We start from the raw sequence: 19,718 nt of genomic DNA on the forward strand, positions 1-19,718 counted from the left end.
AAATTAAATTATGGATGTTACAACTGTTTTATTTTACAATTTACAATTTTATTCTTAAAGTCGGTTCGCTAAACTCAGACACAACTGGCTAGTGATTTTAGTAAGTAATTAAAAAATTAACTACTATATAGTTAATAATTACTAAATAGTTAGTAATTTTGCCAATTATAACAAAATTGGCCAAAAACAAAAAAATTACCGACTAAAATCACTAGCCAGTTGTGTCTGAGTTTAGCGAACCGACTATAATAAACATTTTATAATTATCAATTAGCCAATAAGGATTTAGCAACCTCAGCAAGATACATCGAATGAAGTAGGTTTGGTGGAACTCCATGACTGCATAAATATACCGTCAAATGTGACATTATTTTGTAATAATTATTTAAAATAGTATTCAAACAAATTAAGGCAGTGCATTAATTTTTAACTGATATCTGTGTAATTTATTTAGGTATAAGGAATTTAAATTGATTGGTATTAATTAAATACAGTTTTATAATTTATTATTATAATAAATCTTAGTTTGGAAATTGTGATTTTTATTTTTATCAAAAACTGTGGTTGTAGAAAAAGTATAGTGTGTAACACGTACAGAAAGGTAATTTCTCACTTTTTTGAATTGCGGCACTCGCTTGCGCTCGTACCGCAACTTTTCAAACTCGTGAGAAATTAGTACCTTTCTGCACTTGTTGCACAATATACTATTCTGCACAGAAACGTCACTTTTCTGTACACTAATGTCATAAATCTTATACTGTGAGAAAATATCAACTTTGTTAACATAAAACTCTGCAGAGAAGTACACTTTGAATAGTGGTTGTAGAAAAATAACTATGTTCGGTTTCAGGTTGGCCCAAAATTTACATTGAAGTATACCATTTTGATTGGCTAGGACGGGCTCATATCTTTGGATATGGAACTGTAACTGTACCAACCAGTCCCGGATCTTATACCCTCGATTGTTACACTTGGAGGCCATTTGGTAATTTAAGACAACGTTTCGTGCAATATTTTATGGGTATGTATAAATATTTCCCTAAAAAGGATACGAAACGAGTCGCCTAGCGGCGACTTTCGTATAGAATACGAGCTTCATAATGGTAATTAAACGCAAGTTGTATACACGATTTTTTTCTATGATCATTCGAAACAAAAAATATTTTCAAATTTATTTATTTTGACATATTCAAGATTTAACTTTTAAATGAGTCAGTTTGTTTACCTATTGAGAACTGTCAAAGCGGATGTATTTGGCTCGCCATTGGTCACTGGGCGTGTGCCTCCTTCATCGTGAACGTCATATCGCGATTCCATTGGTTAAAAATCTATATCGTAATGAAAATCTCTATCTTAATGAAGTTCATTATGATACAGGTAATGATATATTGATATATTATTAAAGTATGGTGAAATTATAATTGATATATTAAAGTATGAGAATACAAAAATTATTTAAGACGCTTAAAAGCCTTTAAAATATAAATTTACAGAAGACTTAAAAATATGAATGGAAAATAAAAAGGAAAGACTGGGAAGAAGCAAATACAAGAACTTGGTTGTAAAATAAGAGATTGGACTGGTTGAGACGCATATTTACTATTTCGAACTGTACAAGATACGATATTACTTCAGTGAGATTGTTACCAATCTTCAATAGAAGAAGATGGCTTCTTTAAAAGCTGAGTAAACTTAGGTTATCTTAAACTTCATATACCCAGGGGAGCCATACATACCCTCATAAGCCGGGGAGCCGTTAAAAGTAAAAATCCCTCTGTTACGGCCCATATACGGGAATAGTTCCTCGTTCGGATCATCGACGTGGTCACCGGCTGTTTTCCATTACATGTATTGGCAGGTGAGGGGGTCAGGCATCATAGTCATAGAGTGTGGAACATTGGAGAGGGAGAGATGAGTGAGATAAGGCTGATCGAGATATTAGTTTTAATCAACAGGAAGAGTCGGAGGCAACTGATGATGTGGAGGAGTAGACGAAGTCACTAATCCCGAACTTGCGAAGTTGTATGGATTGTAGTATAGGCATAGGCAGCTGGATTATTACCTAACGCAGATACTCACAGGTCATCGCTGCTTACATAGCTCCTTTTCAGGTTCAGGAAGACACAGTCCGACCAGTGCTTTTACTGTTGTTTCTTGGACACTGTGACACACACGATGGATGTTGTAATGTGGAGAAAACGATAAACGATGAGTCGTGGTAGATACAGATCCACAAATGTATCAAAGGTCTGCTCTCTTCAAAAGAACGAGAGGATAGGGAACTCACAACGGAGTTTTAAAATGACTGAGTAGCACCTCCATGGGGTTCGGACTGTGGCAGACCGAAAAAGCAGAACAAGGGAGAGACAGAGATGACGTGAGGAGATGGCAACCTCGCTAAGGCAGAGGGTTGAAAGTCTTTGCTGGTTCGTGTGGGTGTGGTTTTTCCGATGAATGACTGGGAGGAAGAATGAGAATCGGGTGATAGCAGGGCATCAGGAGAAATGTTAAGCCGAAAACGGCGGTTACATCCTGATGTCTGGAGTAACAAAGGAGAGGTTTTCAGTTGGACGCCAACCGTCTCAGATTGGTAACGCGATGAAGTGTCAAACTTCGGCCAACACCCAAATTCTTTAGAGCAGCGGTTCTCAATCTGTGGTACATGTACCACTGATGGTACCTACATATAATTATTTGCGGTGTTACACAAAACGCAAAAACAGACAGGTGGTACATAGACATCATTATTTGCGGTGGTACACAAAACGCAAAAACAGCCAAAATCAGCACCACTATTATAGTAAATTACATTACCTAGCTAGATTGGTATTTCAGTTAGGTGGTACCAAAAATAATAAAAAGTATTTTAAAAATGAATAACCGTTTTCAATTTCGTTGCAACACGAAACTACAGCCGCATCATTATTCCAGTTCAATCAGAGAGTGCAGCAAGCACCTCTACCGGTTTCGAAACTTATTAGTCTCTCATCAGGAGGCACATATGCTGCTCTCTCTGACCCAACTAGGACAAACCCCGGCGTGCAGTCACGGATTGCAACGAACGAAATGGCAGGGATGCCCTAGCGGCAGAAAAAGTATTTTGTAGTACATGACTCAAAAATATTGAAAACCACTGCTTTAGTGTATTAGGAACCTAACACTGCCTGGGTTACATTTTTCTTCTTGTCTTAGATGTAAAAAAGTAGATAGGTAGTGTAGAATTGAGTTCCAAATAGGAACCTTCCCCTCGTCTTAAATTTTCGGGATTCCTTCGGATTTCTACAGCCTCATGAAGTTGTCTGGAATAGTAGGGATGTTTGAAAAGAATATGGGTTTTTCAAAAAAATATGGAATGCTCGTTATCTTAGCGCTGTTTTGAATGAAAACAAAGACCCGATATACTATTCTGATATTTTGAAGCAGTAATCATTATACAAATAATATAATATATAGTATTTTTACTACAAAAGCGATATTACGTAGGTCAAAATTTTTGACGTAAGAGAACTGTCAAAACATTAGAATGTGAATTTTCATTATTGCCATGTTTATATATATGGCAATAATGAAAAGTCACATTCTAATGTTTTGACAGTTCTCTTACGTCAAAAATTTGACCTACGTAATATCGCTTTTGTAGTAAAAATACTATACTATACTCCTCTATATTATAGATATAGAGGAATAATATTGGAAATACTATGCGAAGAGAGAACCGCGCAGCATTTGCTCTATTGTTTGATAATAATTATTATTAAAATTCAGGTACGGATTTTCTCTACCCGCAATCAGTGAAGTCAGTCTGCATTTTGTTGTTTAATATTGACACAGCATAGCCACATTATATCGCTTCATTTATAGAACAACGGCATAACTCAAAAAATTATATTTTATAGATAACGTATAAAAATTGTTGATAATGTAACCTATTTTTATGTGCAAGATCATCACAACATTTACATAACAACATTACCAACAGAAAAATTTTAACAAAATAATAAAAAAATGCTATATTTTTTTAAAAAAGAAATACAAAAGTAGTTATCATTCAAAAGTTTGTCAATCCACGAGAGAGTCTCTACTACCAGTTAACTATCGTACCTTGTGCCATCAAACCATAATAAAAGCATTTAATTTGTTTGCAAAATTAAATTAATATAATTACATACAAAAAACCAATAATCTTTAAAGCACGATATTGACACAATGTTGATTTTTGAGTTATGACGTTCTTTTATAAATGGAGCGAATATGTGACTCAACACCACATCATAGGGAACAAATAGGGATTTGTGTGTATACTGTAGATTGAGTGTGCGCCGCTTATAATATTGTGATTGGAAACTTGCATAATTTTTAATGCGCGGTATAATACACATTTTAGCTTCTACCCTTCTAATGCGCGTGGAATTAGCCACTATTATGCGCGTAATTACCAGGGTCGGGAATATCACGCAAATGCACTAGTTCAGATTATATGCATTATATTTTTGAATGCATTGCCAATTTTTGTAAAACCAATAGTATAACATATCCGATACCGTTATAAGTTTCTGCTGAGACTTGAAGCTATCCAGGTTAATCAAAACAGCATTTGTTAGTAATTCTAAATCAATTTTTAATATCGGTTAATAATCAACATTATATTTCAGGTGGTGGATTACAGTTACGAAACTTTGAACAACTTTTATCGACTGGGGAAAGATACCAACTATCTACCGAAGCAATGGGCGTGGTCACATTTGAGCTTTCTTTAGTTTTTAGAAATTTTAGTAACTATGGAGTTGAATACTAAAATGAAAGTGATTATTTTCATTGGATTACTGGCAAGCGTTGCCATAGCCAAAGATAAAGCTACCACTGCAGCTTCAACTACAGAAAAGTATAGTTCTTCTACTATAGCTGAAGAAAATTCTACCGTAGCCAATTCTATATGCGAGGACAATTCCACGTATTGTGATAATTCAACTGAGGTTCCATTTTCGAATTTTACTACTATATCTTCAAAAAATGAGACTGTTAAAAAAGAAATTGCCTCTGCAGGACAATCTGTGCATGGGGATTTTTGTACGTGCGATTTGCAAGTAAGTCATCATAGCAACTTAACTTGGATTTTCATATAAATATGAGTACATAAATATACACTTGAGAGCAAAATAATCGACTCACTTGCTGAATAATTGTACACGTGGAATTTTAAACCTGTTTTGTCCGATTTGAGTGATTTTTTAGTATGTTATAGCCTTATTATTGAAAATCGATGTAATATTATTATTGCTATACAGGTAAAGGTCATTTTATACAGGGTGTAACAATTATACTGTGTTTTTTCTTAAAGTTCGGAACACCCTGTGGAATATTCTAGCATATAGAAAATATTTAAATTAAAATTCAATTGTAGGCTTAGGCTTTATTAACATTTTCTTTTTTGACTCATTTGCTTATGTTGAATAATAAAAAAGTTAGGTACGTTTAAGAAAAAAAACACCCTATGATTGTTACACCCGGTATAAAATGACCTTTACGATACGATGAATAAGGCTGTAACATACTAAAAAAATCACTCAAATCTGACAACAGGTTTAGGAAATTCGAGACTTCTAACGTGTACAATCCAGCAAGTGAGTCGATTATTTTGCTCTCAAGTGTAGTTAATTTAAATTTTTTGGTTTTTTTACTGACTGCATCTATGGATATTTTCTCCTCCTGACCGTGAGATTCGCTCTGTTTGATGGAGATATTTGCGGATATTTTATGATGAATATCTCTTTGTGGTCACTTAAGCTGAAGTCCTTAAGAGATTTAGGTACTTATCTGATATCTAAATAGTACTTGGCATATGGTAACCAATGACAGTATCAACGTAGGTTTTATGTGTGTTTTTCTTTATCTCCTATTTCTTCTTTCAACTTCATCAGTAAGTCCTGTGCTATAAATAAGCGCCAGCAACTTTCTTATCACAATATATACAAAAGATCTCTCTTCAATCCTGACCCACTGGAGGAAGTGTAGTGGTTGACGTTAGAGTTGCACAAGTTTGACTTGAATGTTTGAAATTGACTTGAGTTTGACATAATTTCAAGTCAAAGTCAAGTCAATCATATTCGCGATGAAAAACAAAGTAGCTGACCTCTGGTGGAATAAATTTAAACTACTATAAGTGGTATAAACAAACCAGACAATTGTTGATTTGAATGAAATTTGGTCACTATTAAGAAATTTTTAGTAAATTCCAGCATTATGAGTACATTAAAATATTTTAAATCAAATCGGTATTGTTCTATTCCTCAATTGACTGTTTGTTTATACCATTTATATCGGCCATTTTCTTGCATTCGACCTGCCCTCTATATTCCGTTTCAATCGCGAATTCTGACAAATAATTCAAGTCAAGTCAAACTAGTCAATGGTCACAGGTTTGAAAATTCAAACTGTTTGTCAAACTAGTTTGAATGAGTTTGAAAAATAGTTTATTTAGTAGATATACTTTTTTGTCGACATATAGAAATGTTAGTTGCCAACTAAGATAACTAAATTAAAAATACAATGAGTCCCATATAAAAATACCTTGATACTCGTAGCGATAAAAGTTAAAATAGAGTCGTAATTTCAAGAAAATTATTCATTTAGGTACGCGTAAAATTACTTGCTGGCAAGTTTCGTTTTATCGCTAATCGGTGATGATTATGCATTCTATTTTGTAAACGATATCACTTTTTTATGTTTTATTTGAGTGTTACTAATGTCTGTTTTTAAACCAAGAGGAGTAATTCAAATTTCCCGCGACGTAAAGCTTGTTTGTAATTGGTCCAACCTTAGGCAAGTTTACTCCACTGTTATCAAATTTTGACACTAATGACATTTATAAAATTTTGACACTTTTAGCATTTCATAGGTTAATTAAGTTATATTAGTGATTTTTTGTATTTTCTGCGTTATTCCTTTAAGTTATAGATTTTTAGTCTGCTTTTATATAAAAAACAGTTTGTTGATTTTAGAACTCTAGCGATGTATTGGTATAATATAATATTTATGGATTACCGTCAAAGGCCGATATGATCAACCAAAACAGAAGATGTATTTGATGATATTTCTAGTGACTTTCTTAGGTGTGAATCTGTCTTTTTAGTTTACTCCTCTTGGTTTAAAAATAAAGCTTAGATTACAACAAAAAATTGGTTGCTTTGGTTTGGATGGTTTTTTTATCATATACAGTATGTCCCTGTAAGTTGTATCCATATGGAAAACTTTTTTATTATTAATTTTACGAAAAAAAGTTATTCTTCATAAAAAGCTCTGCATGGTCCAGAACCTAAGATTTAACCATCAAATATCAAATTTTTTGAATATTATACGAGGTATGTCAAAAAGTTTGAAATTTCACTCAAGAGTAAAGTAGCTTTATTTTTCACAATAGTGAAAATTGCTATTATGAAAAGTTGTTTGGAATTAAAAACTGTATTCTAGTATGCAATTACATCCTTCTAATTGAAACATTTTTTTTTTGAAAAATTATGGATAACTAACATTATTTTCAGTTATTTTAATTCAGATAACTCGTTTATTATTAATTTTACGAAAAAAGTGATTCTTAATAAAAAGTTTTGCATGGTCTAAAATCTAAAATACGACCATATTTTGTCAAATTTTATCAATTTTATACGAGGTATGTCAAAAAATATGAATTTCGCTCAAGAGTAAAATACGTTTATTTTTCACAATATCGAAAATTGTTATTATGAAAAGTTATTTAGAATTAAAAATTATGTTTCAGTATGTAATTACATCCTTCTAATTGAAATATTCTGGACTATAAAGGTACTTTACTTTTGATCTAAATTTATCTTTTTTGACATACCTCGTATAAAATTGATAAAATCTGATATAAGATGGTTGTATTTTAAGTTTTAGACCATCCAGAACTTTTTATTAAGAATCACTTTTTTTCGTAAAATTAATAATAAAAGAGTTATCAGAATTGAAATAACTGAAAAAATAATGATAGTTATCCATAATTTTTCAAAAAAAATTTTTTTTTTCAATTAGAAGGATGTAATTGCATATTAGAATATAGTTTTTAATTCCAAACAACTTTTCATAATAGCAATTTCCAATATTACGAAAAATAAAGCTACTTTACTCCTGAGTGAAATTCAAACTTTTTGACATACCTCGTATATTATTCAAAAAATTTAATATTTGATGGCTAAATATTAGGTTTTGGACCATGCAGAGCTTTTTATAAAGAATAACTTTTTTTCGTAAAATTAATAATAAAAAAGTTTTCCATATGGATATAACTTACAGGGACATACTGTATATACACCGTTATTAGGCGTCAACGTCCTTCGGTAGGGATCTATGGAGGAGTATCACCAAGCCGCAAGCCCTTATTCCTTGCCGTACCTCTCCTCCATAGGCCGATCAGACACCAATTTATTCCAGACCAAGTCATAGATTCTATAGAATTTTATACTAGGACGTTGGCCTTTTTATTTTTAAATGACCGGGATGGGGCTCGAACCTCGATCGTAATCGTAAATCGCTAGATTTGTCGATCGAGCGCGCCTTAGCCCACTGAGCCATCTGACCGACGGCTGTCGGTATTTTTTTATTATACCAAGTGTAATTTAATCTACTTTAACAAAAATTTATGAAGGAACAACAAAATATAATATATTTTTGACAGAGTAGGTTCAATAAATTTTTTGTGACTTTGCATCAGATGTCGTTTTAAAGAACTACATAGTTCCACTGTTTGCCATTTTGTAAAGCTATTCTTTATTTTTACATAATATGCACTTTGTAATTTTCATTGTTCTGCAATAGCCTTCCGTAACATCAAATAAATCAGTTAATTTCTTTTTGTTAATTGATTCTGCTTCGTCTTCAGATTTTTTCTCTTAAATTTTGCAGCGGGAATACTTTCAAGCTCAGACTCAATTTGTTCTGGTACATATTCTAAGCTGAAAAAGGTTCAGGTTCAGACATTATCGCACAAAGCATACACTTCAAAACGAACGTACCTAACAAACAAGCCAAGCATATTTATGTAGGTACTTCTAAATAATATGATCTTTACACTCTAACTAATTTGCGGAGTAGCAGAGTACAGATTCAGACCTGTCCAAATAAATCAAAATAAAAGGCGGTGAATTGGAAATAAACACGTGGCGCAATATGATATTCAAACTTCAACCTGTTTGAAAAAGTTTGATTTTAAGTCAAACCTAAAGATATCGAAATTAAGTCAAGTCAAACGTTTTTACAAAAAAAGTTTGGTCTTCAAGTCAAGTCAAGTTTGTTGAGTAAAATCAAACTAGTTTGACTTGATGCATCTCTAGTTGACGTGATGTCGTGTATTGTTCGTCTCTAAAAATCTCTGCCTCTGCTCATTTCTTTTAACTCATGCATATGTCTTGTGCATATTCCTGTAATTTGATCGATCCATGTTGTTGGAGATCTTCCTCGTGTTGTTTGGCCTTGCAGATTTCGTTGTATAATGAGTCTTTAGTCTTTCCATGTTTTCTGTGTTTGCTCTCATAACATGTCCAAAGTTTAATTGTTTAGAGATGGACTTTACTGGAGAGTCGTTGGCTAACTTCAGCTCTCTTAAAATTGAATTACTTATTTGTCCTACGGTCGGTCCAAGGAATTCGTAACATTCGTCTCCGACACAACATTTCAGTGACGTCTCAGGATCCAAGATTCACATCCGTTTGTTAGTATTGGGAATATTAAGCAGTTGATACAAAAGATACAGGTTCCAATTTTACTATCTGGTATGCCCATTGTCCATAATTACCTCTCCTTTCCTGAAATGAATGCCTACTACGAATGCACGCCTACGAGAGAGGCTGTATTTCGTAAAACCAAGGGTGGTTTAAGAGTTTTGTAAGAGTTGACACGAAGACGTCTTCTTGCATGCCATTAGAATGTGGGGTACCTCAGGGTTCAGTTCTAGGCCCTATATTGTTTCTTATATACATAAATGATATCTCTAGTCTGAACATTAAAGGTAAAATATGTCTCTTTGCAGATGATACTAGTATTACTTGGAGTAACACGGATATTATGGATCTCCGCAATACCATAGCTACAGACCTAGTCACCATTAAATCGTGGTGCGATTCGAATCTCCTGTTATTTAACGTTTCTAAAACCAAAGTCCTACCTTACAACAGTATGATGCAACCTTTAGTACTTAATAACAACAGTCTAGAGGTAGTTGAATCGGTGAAGTTCTTAGGGCTTATTGTGGATAAGTCTCTAAAATGGAACTTGCACATTGATGCCTTACACACAAAATTAAGTTCTGCTTATTTTGCGCTAAGATCAGTTGCTACGGAAATGAATTTGTCAACATCTAGGACCGTTTATTATGCCCTTTTTGAGTCTCATCTTCGGCACGCCCTTCCATTCTGGGGTACGTGTTGTGCGACTCAATTTGAGCGTATTTTTAAACTACAAAAGAGAGCTCTTCGTTACTCCCTGAGACTCAATAGCAGAGATCATTGCCAAGAATTCTTTAAAAAATTTAAAATATTAACTCTTCCTTCTTTGTTTGTTTTGAATCCGTTCACAGCCGAGAGAGCTTTTTATACAGTGAAAGACTTTTTTATAAACGATTTGAATTCAGCAAATTGACTTGCAGGATTATTACTTTCGAGTACTTTTGTACATATTTGCAGCGGCATAGAACTTTTGATTTACTTTCCCTTTCCCTTTTCCTTGTTCGCCTTCTTTTTGCTCTGACGTTGTATACATATTGTTTGCAAAAATTTTAATTTTTTAATGTGTACTTAATAACTGTAAAATTATATTAAGTAGTATAAATCACGCCATTTACTTGGTGTCTGTTTCTGTTTTTGTTTTGTTTGTAGTTTTTTATTATTTTTTGTTTTTTATTGTATTTTTTTATTTTGTATAAGCTTTGTCCACAAATTGGTAAAATTTTATGATAATAAAGCATACCTTACTTACTTACTTACTTAACAAAATACATGTATTAGGAATGTCAAATTATCTGATAATTTTAATTTTTTTGTTCAATAAATATAAAAAATCCTCTAATCCTCTAATATATAGCTAACATATTTATATTTAGAAATGATTACGAAATAAATAAAATCAGAATTTGCTATACCCTGTTTTAAACCAGGAAGAGTAAATTCAAAAGACAGATTCACACCCAATAATGTCACTAGAAAAATCACCAAATACATCTTCTCTTTGGTTGATCATGTGGGCCTTCGACGGTAAACTATAAATATTATCAAATTGTCGAAACCAAAAGACTCCATCTTTAAACAAATAAATGCTTAAAAATTTAATAAAATCTTTGGATTTCTTAGTTCGGAAACAGATTCTCTCTTATACCTATGCCCCATCCTTCTACAATTTACAAGGAATAAAGGGTGATGAATGCAGAGACGTGGGGGTCTAAATAGTTGCACTCCACTACACGTCAATTCATCGAGGCAAAGATCAACGAAACTGTCTCCTAATACTCAAAACGTGAGTAAGAACGTAGGTAGAAGAAGGCATTATTCTTATTTTCAATTCAGAGACCATTACCCCCTTTCTTTGGCCATTTCGAACCCTTTAGTTCTCATCAGGAAAGTTATCGTAATGATGCTCTGAGTAATGAGAGCGTCATTACGATAACTTTCCTGATGAGAACTAAAGGGTTCGAAATGGCCAAAGAAAGGGGGTAATGGTCTCTGAATTGAAAATAAGAATAATGCCTTCTTCTATAAATATTATATTTTACTAATACGTCGCTAAAGAGTTTAGAAACAACTGTTTTTTATAATATAAAAGCAAACTAAGAATCTAAAAATTATAGGAATAAACCAGAAAGCACAAAAAAATCGCCGATATAACTTAATTAACCTATGAAATGCCAACAGTGTCAAAGTTTCATAAGTGTCAAAATTCCATAAGAGTGGAGTAAACTTGCCTGAGGTTGGACCAATTACAAACAAGCATTACGGCGCGGTAAATTTGAATTACTCCTCCTAGTTTAAAAAAGAGGTATAATATAAGCAGGGACAGTATAATATATCTGACTTAACTTTTTTTATAGGTCACACTGGCAACAGGTGTATGTTCTCAAAAAAATTTGATAGTGTGTAAAATTATTTATTAAAATCGGCTGAGTACTTTCAGCATGTTGTCACATGCCATCTTCAGAGTTTCGTCTTAATCGGCTATAGGGCCGATGCCGCACTGCAGGAAGTTTGGTAGGATGGTGGATGGTAGATACCTGCCTGGCGACCATCCAGCTACTTATACCACGAATAATACAACGACGGTAGCCGCAGTGGCCTCCCACTACCATCTAACCATCCGGTGGTCCGCCAGGAGTCTATCCACCCATATCAGTCGTGTTTGATAATCCATCCGGGTAGCCTCGCTATGGAGGAAAGCGTAATAAGTGCTGTGTATAAAAGAAGGGCAATTTGGGACCCAGCAGACCCACTATGTGACGAAACATGGCTTAAAATATCTGTTTTATTTATTCTTTGCAGTTGAATTAAAAAAAATCCAATATTCAAGTCAGGTGAATTTAAAAAAACAATTTTTGCCTTTAAGTCGATTTTTCTCCCCTTTCTGAAAAGTTTAGTGAGTGAGTTTTACCTCTAATATGACGATATGCTAAAAACAAACCAAATGTAAGGTAACAAATGAAGCAAACGATTCCTCAGCAGTCAGTTGGATACTGACTTTTGACTTCATTTCACTCTTTCACTGCGTCCAGGATGCAGCGACCCTCCACCATCCACCTTTAAAATCCACCCTCCAAGCCACCATCTAGCATCCTGCAGTGCGGCATCGGCTTAAGAGATTATAAATGAAATGCCTCATGGAAGGCTAACTCTTCCATGAGGCATTTATAACCTCCTATGAGACGAAGCTCTGAAGATGGCATGTGATATGCTGAAGGTACTTAGCCGATTTTAATAAAAATTATTTTACACACTATCAAATTTTTTTGAGAACATACACTTGTTGCCAGTGTGACCTATATTTGAGAAGTGTGTACAAGATATACAGTATTTTTCAATCAAATTGACTTTTTTTTTCACCTGTAGTGTTGTTTTTAAAACAAAAGAAAGTAGGCTTTGATAGGATGACTTGAAACACATGATGGATGAGTTCCTGGTTGTAATTATCAAAAAGAGTAGCCTCATTAACTACAACTACAACACTGCTGAATTATGTATTTAGGTTTAGAAAATAATGAAGTTTTTTTATTTTGTCAGGAAAACTTTTGTGACATAAACTGTTGCTGTGACAAAGACTGCTCTCTAGAGAATAAGGAAGTTTTCCAATATTGTTTATCGGAACCTAGATTTTATGATACAAGATACTGTGACTACATGAAATATATTTATATAAACAATACACCTGTCAAATGGCATATTAACCAAAACGGATTATTTTGTATTATCAAGAGCAACCATCCCCCATCTTATATAATTCAACGTAAACACGTAAGTTTTAAACTTTTTTTATATTATTTGTTAAAACTTTTGTTATAATCACCTATATACAAAAATTTGCAGATACGCACTGTTAATGTACTTAATACACTTCTCAAAGGAAGTAAAGCGCTGGTTTCCTCGAAAGCGGCACCGACAACTGCGACCGTAGCACTGCGATGAATTACGTCAGATTAGGGTGAAAAATTCAAGGTTCTTCACTGCGGCAATGGAATGTGCAAACTCAGCAAGCGGTGACTTCCAACGTATCCTTGGAAACCACCGCTATTATTTTGCATGGTACAGTTTTTTATGACGTCATTCATCGCAGTGTTATGGTCGCAGTTTGTCGGCACCGCTTTCGAGGAAACCAGCGCTTAACGCACCACCACCTGAAAAATGGGTAATTTTTGATGTCTCGAATTTCCTAAATCTGTTGTCCGATTTTTTTTATGTTATAGCCTTATTTTTTAACAATGTCGCTGTAATAATATTAATGCTAGATAGGTAAATTCCATTGTATACCGGGTGTACCAACTACCAATAAAACTGTGTTTTTTTCTCAAAGTTCGCATCACACTGTGGAATATTCTAGCTTTTATAAAATACTGAAATTAAAACCCAACTATAGCCCCATGTTTTCTTAATATTCTGTTTTTTAATTCATTCGCTTATGTTAATAAGTGAAATAGGCTTGTTTAATTAATAATAAAAAAGTTAGGTACTTTAACAACTAGCCATGTTTTTCATCCATATAGGGTGTTTTTAAATAAGTATTGAATACTTTAAGGGGTAATTCTGCATGAAAAAATAATGACAGTTTACTTCATAAACGTATGTCCGTAAATGCTTCGTTTCCAAGATAGGGGCTGTTGACATTTTTCTTATAAACTGACGATTTATTTATTGCTCTAAAACCGGTTGAGATGTGTAAATGAAATTTGGTGGGTTTTAAAATGCAGTTATGTCACATGTTTGGCATACAATTAAGAATTTTATATTCGCTATTGGCGCGCATACGGGTAATATTACCCGTATGCGCGCCAGTGGGGAATATTAGATCCTTAATTATTGTATGTCAAATAATTCGACATAACTACCTTTTAAACCCCACCAAATTTTATTTGCACATCTCAACCGGTTTTAGAACAATAAATAAATCGTCAGTTTATAAGAAAAATTTCAACGCCCCCTCTCTCGGAAACGAAGCATTAGTGGACATACGCTTATGAAACATTTGCGGCAGAGCCGTGCGGTACATCTTTTTAATATGATGCAAGTCTTCGAAATGCCGCCCCTTCAGTGGCGCACCTAGAATTTTCTTCTAAGAGGGGGTTGGATTTGACACCGCAATTTTTTTGTATTGTTTGTAAAAGACAAGTTACAAACATTTTCCTACTATTCTTTATTTATTTTTCATATGCCCTAAAAGGAGTTTAACCCCCAAAACCCCCCTGGATGCGCCACTGCACCCCTTAAATATTATTGAAACTTAACTTTTATTTTTATTAAAAGAAACTACACAAAATGAAAGAAAATTTTTATTTTAAAAATAAAACATACTTTAAATTAAATGAAATACATATGTATTAATACTACATTAAGTAGGTAGGCGCAAACTTTGCTTACAATGCTTTTTAAATGCATTCATTTTTTTTCGAATCTTGGGAAAATTAGTATTTTTGAAAAATTTAAATGTAGAATAAAAGATTACATTATTACCAAGGGCTGAAAGTCCCTGAAAATCTCTATAATGTTTATTTGAATAAGGTACAGGGTGAAAAACCAAAGAGAAAATTGAGTGTAATGGGACATGTGTAGCAGCTAGTGAGAACTCTATTGAAATAAATGCTAAAGGGCCTAGCCGGGTAAGCTGATGAAAAGTGTCCCCAACTCGATTCGAATTCCATATAGGTCACCGTTTAGCATATATAGTGAAACTAACTTTCTGAAATTTTTAGCCCCCTATGTGGTCTTGTGACCCACCTAGAGCCTAATTAGAGTTTTTATGTTTTTATTTTTTTATCTCAGCCGCATCGAGAACTAGCGAAAAACTTTAAATAAAAAAGTTGTAAGCTTTAAAAAGTTCTGTCCAAATTTTTTTTTAATTTTTGGCGGGAAATTTAAATTTTAGAACGATTTTAAAATTTTAAGTTAGTATAAAAAAATAACTAAGACATTCGTTTTCACGAAAAAAATATATAACGTGTATTTTTGCATAATGTTTCACCCTGAATTTTTTCAAATTTTTAAAATTGGTGAAACGCACCTTTAAAAATAAAAAACCGCATTTTTTCGGTTTTTTCTTTTCGTTTTTTGATACAATTTTATACATATTTTTCAAAAAAGGTAACACTGTCACTGGAGTAGTTAAAAAAATGAAAAATAATTGGGGTTTGCTTAATAAAATTTTTTTGTAACGCCATCCATTTTCAAGATACAGGTCGTTGAAAAAAACAAAATTTTACACATTTTTTACGATTTTGTCGAAACTACTGGCAAAATTGTAATAAAACTTGGCGGGTTTTAAGAGGTAGTTATTGTGCATGTTTTGACATACAATTAAGGATTTGATATTCACCATTGGCGCGCTTAGTGGTAATGATCTGAACTTTTCAAAGAAAAAAGATAGTAGGCCACTGACATATTTCAAATCAACAATCATTTTTGAATTCCACGTTCAATTTGCGATAAAAAAACTATCTTCTCATTTTTTCATACGAGGCGCCGTTTTGCTGCAAAAAATAAAATATCTTAACGCTTCCAAAGTATTCGAATTAGTTTTTATAATAGATGTACGAGTTTATGTAGATGTAGAAACTACTAACTGGCCAGTGATTTTAGCAAGTAATTTTGCCAGTTTGGTAAAATTGGCAAAAAACGAATTACTAAATAGTTAATAACTACTAAATAGTTAGTAATTTTGCCAATTTTGGTAAAATTGGCCAAAAACAAAAAAATTACCAACTAAAATCACTAGCCAGTTGTGTCTGAGTTTAGCGAATCGACTATAGTAGTATTTTATTTCATAGAAGTTCGAATACTTTGTAAGTGTTAAGATGTTTTATTTTTTGAATAAAAATGGCGCGTCGTATGAAAAAATAGGAAGATAGATTTTTTGTCACAAATTAAACGAGTAATTCAAAAACGATTGTTAATTTGAAATATGTCAGTGGCGAACTATCTTTTTTCTTTAAAAAGTTAATACCATTACCCCTATGCGCGCCAATGATAAATATAAAATTCTTAGTTGTATGTCAAAAAATACACAACAACTACCTCTTAAAACTCGCCAAACTATATTAAAATGTTGCCAGTAGTTTCGGCAATATCGTAAAAAATGTGTAAAATTTTGTTTTTTCAACGCCCTGTATCTTGAAAATGGATGCTAAAAATTTTTATTAAGCAAACCCCAATTATTTTTTAGTTTTTACCTACTCTAGTGACGGTGTTACCTTTTTTGAAAAGTATGTATAAAATTGTATCAAAAAACGAAAAAAAAACCGAAAAAATGCGGTTTTTTATTTTTAAAGGTGCGTTTCACCAATTTTAAAAATTTGAAAAAATTCAGGGTGAAATATTATGCAAAAGTACACGTTATATATATTTTTTGTGAAAACGAATGTCTTAGTTATTTTTTTTATACTAATTTAAAATTATAAAATCGTTTTAAAATTTAAATTTCCCGCCAAAAATTAAAAAAAAAAATTTCGAACAGAACTTTTTAAAGCTTACAACTTTTTTATTTAAAGTTTTTCGCTAGTTGTCGATGCTGCTGAGATAAAAAATAAAAACATAAAAATCCTAATTAGGCTCTAGGTGGGTCACATGACCACCTGGGGGGCTAAAAATTTCAGAAAGTTAGTTTCACTATATATGCTAAACGTTGACCTATATGGAATTCGAATCGAGTTGGGGTCACTTTTCATCATCTTACCCGGCTAGGTCCTTTTTTAGTTTTGTATATCTTATGGAGCTTCGTAATAGTTTTTAATTTTGAAAAACTTCTTTCCCTACTAGCCACCGAGACAGGGAGTGTTAATAAAATTCTTAGTTTAAAACTACATTTGGGTATAAAGAAATTAGGTCATTTTGGCACAAATAGTTCAAAACATCTAAAGGTTTTATGGAGGTTGGTATCATTTGAAATATACCAAGCAATTCTTCTAGAAGATCATACATCATCAGCTTTTTTTCTTTTTCTATTGAAAGTATTGAATGAGGATTCATATAATATTTTTCTAATAGTGTTTCATCATCTATTTCCCTCAATAGTTTCTAGAAGCGAGAATCGATCAATTAAAGAATTAACGGCAATGTCTAAAATATAGATGAACAAGTTTATTTTAAATTTAGTTTCATCTGTTAAGAGCTCGTCCAGTTTCGTAGTCAAATAAACGCTTTTTTCTCCTAGCTAGAATTTCATTTTCAGCTGGAAATTCAAAAAATCAAAATTTTCTGCAATTTCATTAAATTTTCATTTGGTCATTAGCCATATTGTCTGTAACTTTTCATTTTTTTCTATTGGGACCGTGCAAGTTCGGAAAAGCGACACCTGGTTTCATAGCTCAGCAAAATTTTTCGCACTTTTAATTATATTGGCCAATCATATGGTCCTGGTTGCTGGATAATTGTCAAGGCCATAGCCCAAAAAAATATAAGAAGAAAAAGTAAGACTGAGGTTATGTTATTAAAAAGTAAACAATTGTTTGTAGTAAATAAAATTAATTATTAAGATGCAGTATGCAGTACCAGAAGCAAAATACAATTAATTAAATTTTCTTTTATATAATAATTGCATATCATATCAATATTGTGGAGCAACATATAATTTTTCTTCTTTAATGACAGTAGGTATGAAATATACGTCAATTTGACAATTTCAATTGACAATATGGATTATTTAAGAAAGTTGCAAGAATTCTACACTATTCGCGCACGATCGTTTCTCGTATCCCCTCCAAGCCTCTAAGTACTTGCACACGGCGAATAGTTTCTGACAACATTTTTACACAATCTGACAATTTTTTTTTTATTTTACTGATTATGCCGCCCCCCTTGAGATGCCGCCTGATGCGACTGCCTCGCCGGATCATAGCACGGCACGGCCCTGATTTGCGGACATACCTTTATGAAGCAAACTGTTATTATTTTTTCATGCAGAATTACCCCTTAAAGTTCTCCATACTTATTTAAAGACACACTGTATTGATGAAAACCACGGCTAGTTGTCAAAGTACCTAACCTTTTTATTATGCAACATAAGCCAATAAATTAAAAAACAGAATATTAAGAAAACAAGTGAGTATAGTAGGGTTTTAATTTCAGTATTTTATTAATGCTAGAATACTCCACAGTGTTATGCTAACTTTGAGAAAAAAACACAGTTTTATTGGTAGATGGTACACCCGGTATACAATGGCAATTTACCTATCTAACCACAATATTATTACAGCGATATTTTTAAAGAATAAGGCTATAACATATTAAAAAAATCATTTAAATCGGATAACAGGTTTAGGAAATTCGAGACGTCAAAAATTACCCATTTTTAAGGTAGTGGTGCGTTAATTTCCTGGAGAAGTGTATTACTCCGTCAATTTGGTGGGGTTATAAACAAACCAACTTACCTACGCTATTTCTATACATATAATTTCTAATCCAAAATGGGTTCTCTTTACTGAAAAATTATTTGTACACTCCGACCAGTATAGGAATAGACGTAAGCTGCGCGCAAACCAGAGAAGGAATGCAAAATTCATTTGGGGCTTACAAAGTTGCCACGCTTCTTATACTTAAATGTTGATTGATTTATTTTGAAATGTTGTTTAGATTAATCATTGTTTATAACGAGTTGAATGAAATTATTTAAAATCTGGAAATTTTAAATGATTATTTAACAATGTTCTGTTACTATAAATTATTTATACTATAAAAATAATCTAAACAAGCACAATCAAATCAAATCCTCATCGGTATTGTTTGTGTCTGAGTCTGAGAATATGTCTTTGCTATCAGAATCTTCACCTAAATTAATAATACATGATTATGTATCATCATGACATTATGGCTGCTTTGAAATGAAATCATTCTCAATAAGTTTTACTTTGTCTACAATTTTTTCCACTTTTCTCGAAAATATTTCAAAGAACTCATCCAACCATTTTTGAATAGAATTAAAGTGAAATCTATATTTTTCGTTTCCAACATATTTTGTTAGTGCTTCTAAAG

The 19,718-nt window shown here is 32.8% G+C and overlaps 1 protein-coding gene across 1 annotated transcript in view; it reads left to right on the forward strand.

Moving 5' to 3' along the window:
* Positions 1–881: 881 nt before the first annotated feature.
* LOC114328207 (tectonic-3) overlaps positions 882–19,718 on the forward strand; it is a 47,878-nt gene continuing 29,041 nt past the window's right edge. The window contains exons 1-3 of the mRNA XM_028276993.2: positions 882–1,021; positions 4,653–5,084; positions 13,269–13,499. Of these exons, the coding sequence (XP_028132794.2) occupies positions 4,779–5,084; positions 13,269–13,499 (537 nt within the window). The 5' untranslated portion in view covers positions 882–1,021; positions 4,653–4,778. The remainder of the gene's footprint in view (positions 1,022–4,652; positions 5,085–13,268; positions 13,500–19,718) is intronic.

This window comes from Diabrotica virgifera, chromosome 1 (genome assembly GCF_917563875.1).
Source record: "Diabrotica virgifera virgifera chromosome 1, PGI_DIABVI_V3a".
Taxonomy (NCBI): Eukaryota; Metazoa; Arthropoda; class Insecta; order Coleoptera; family Chrysomelidae; genus Diabrotica; species Diabrotica virgifera.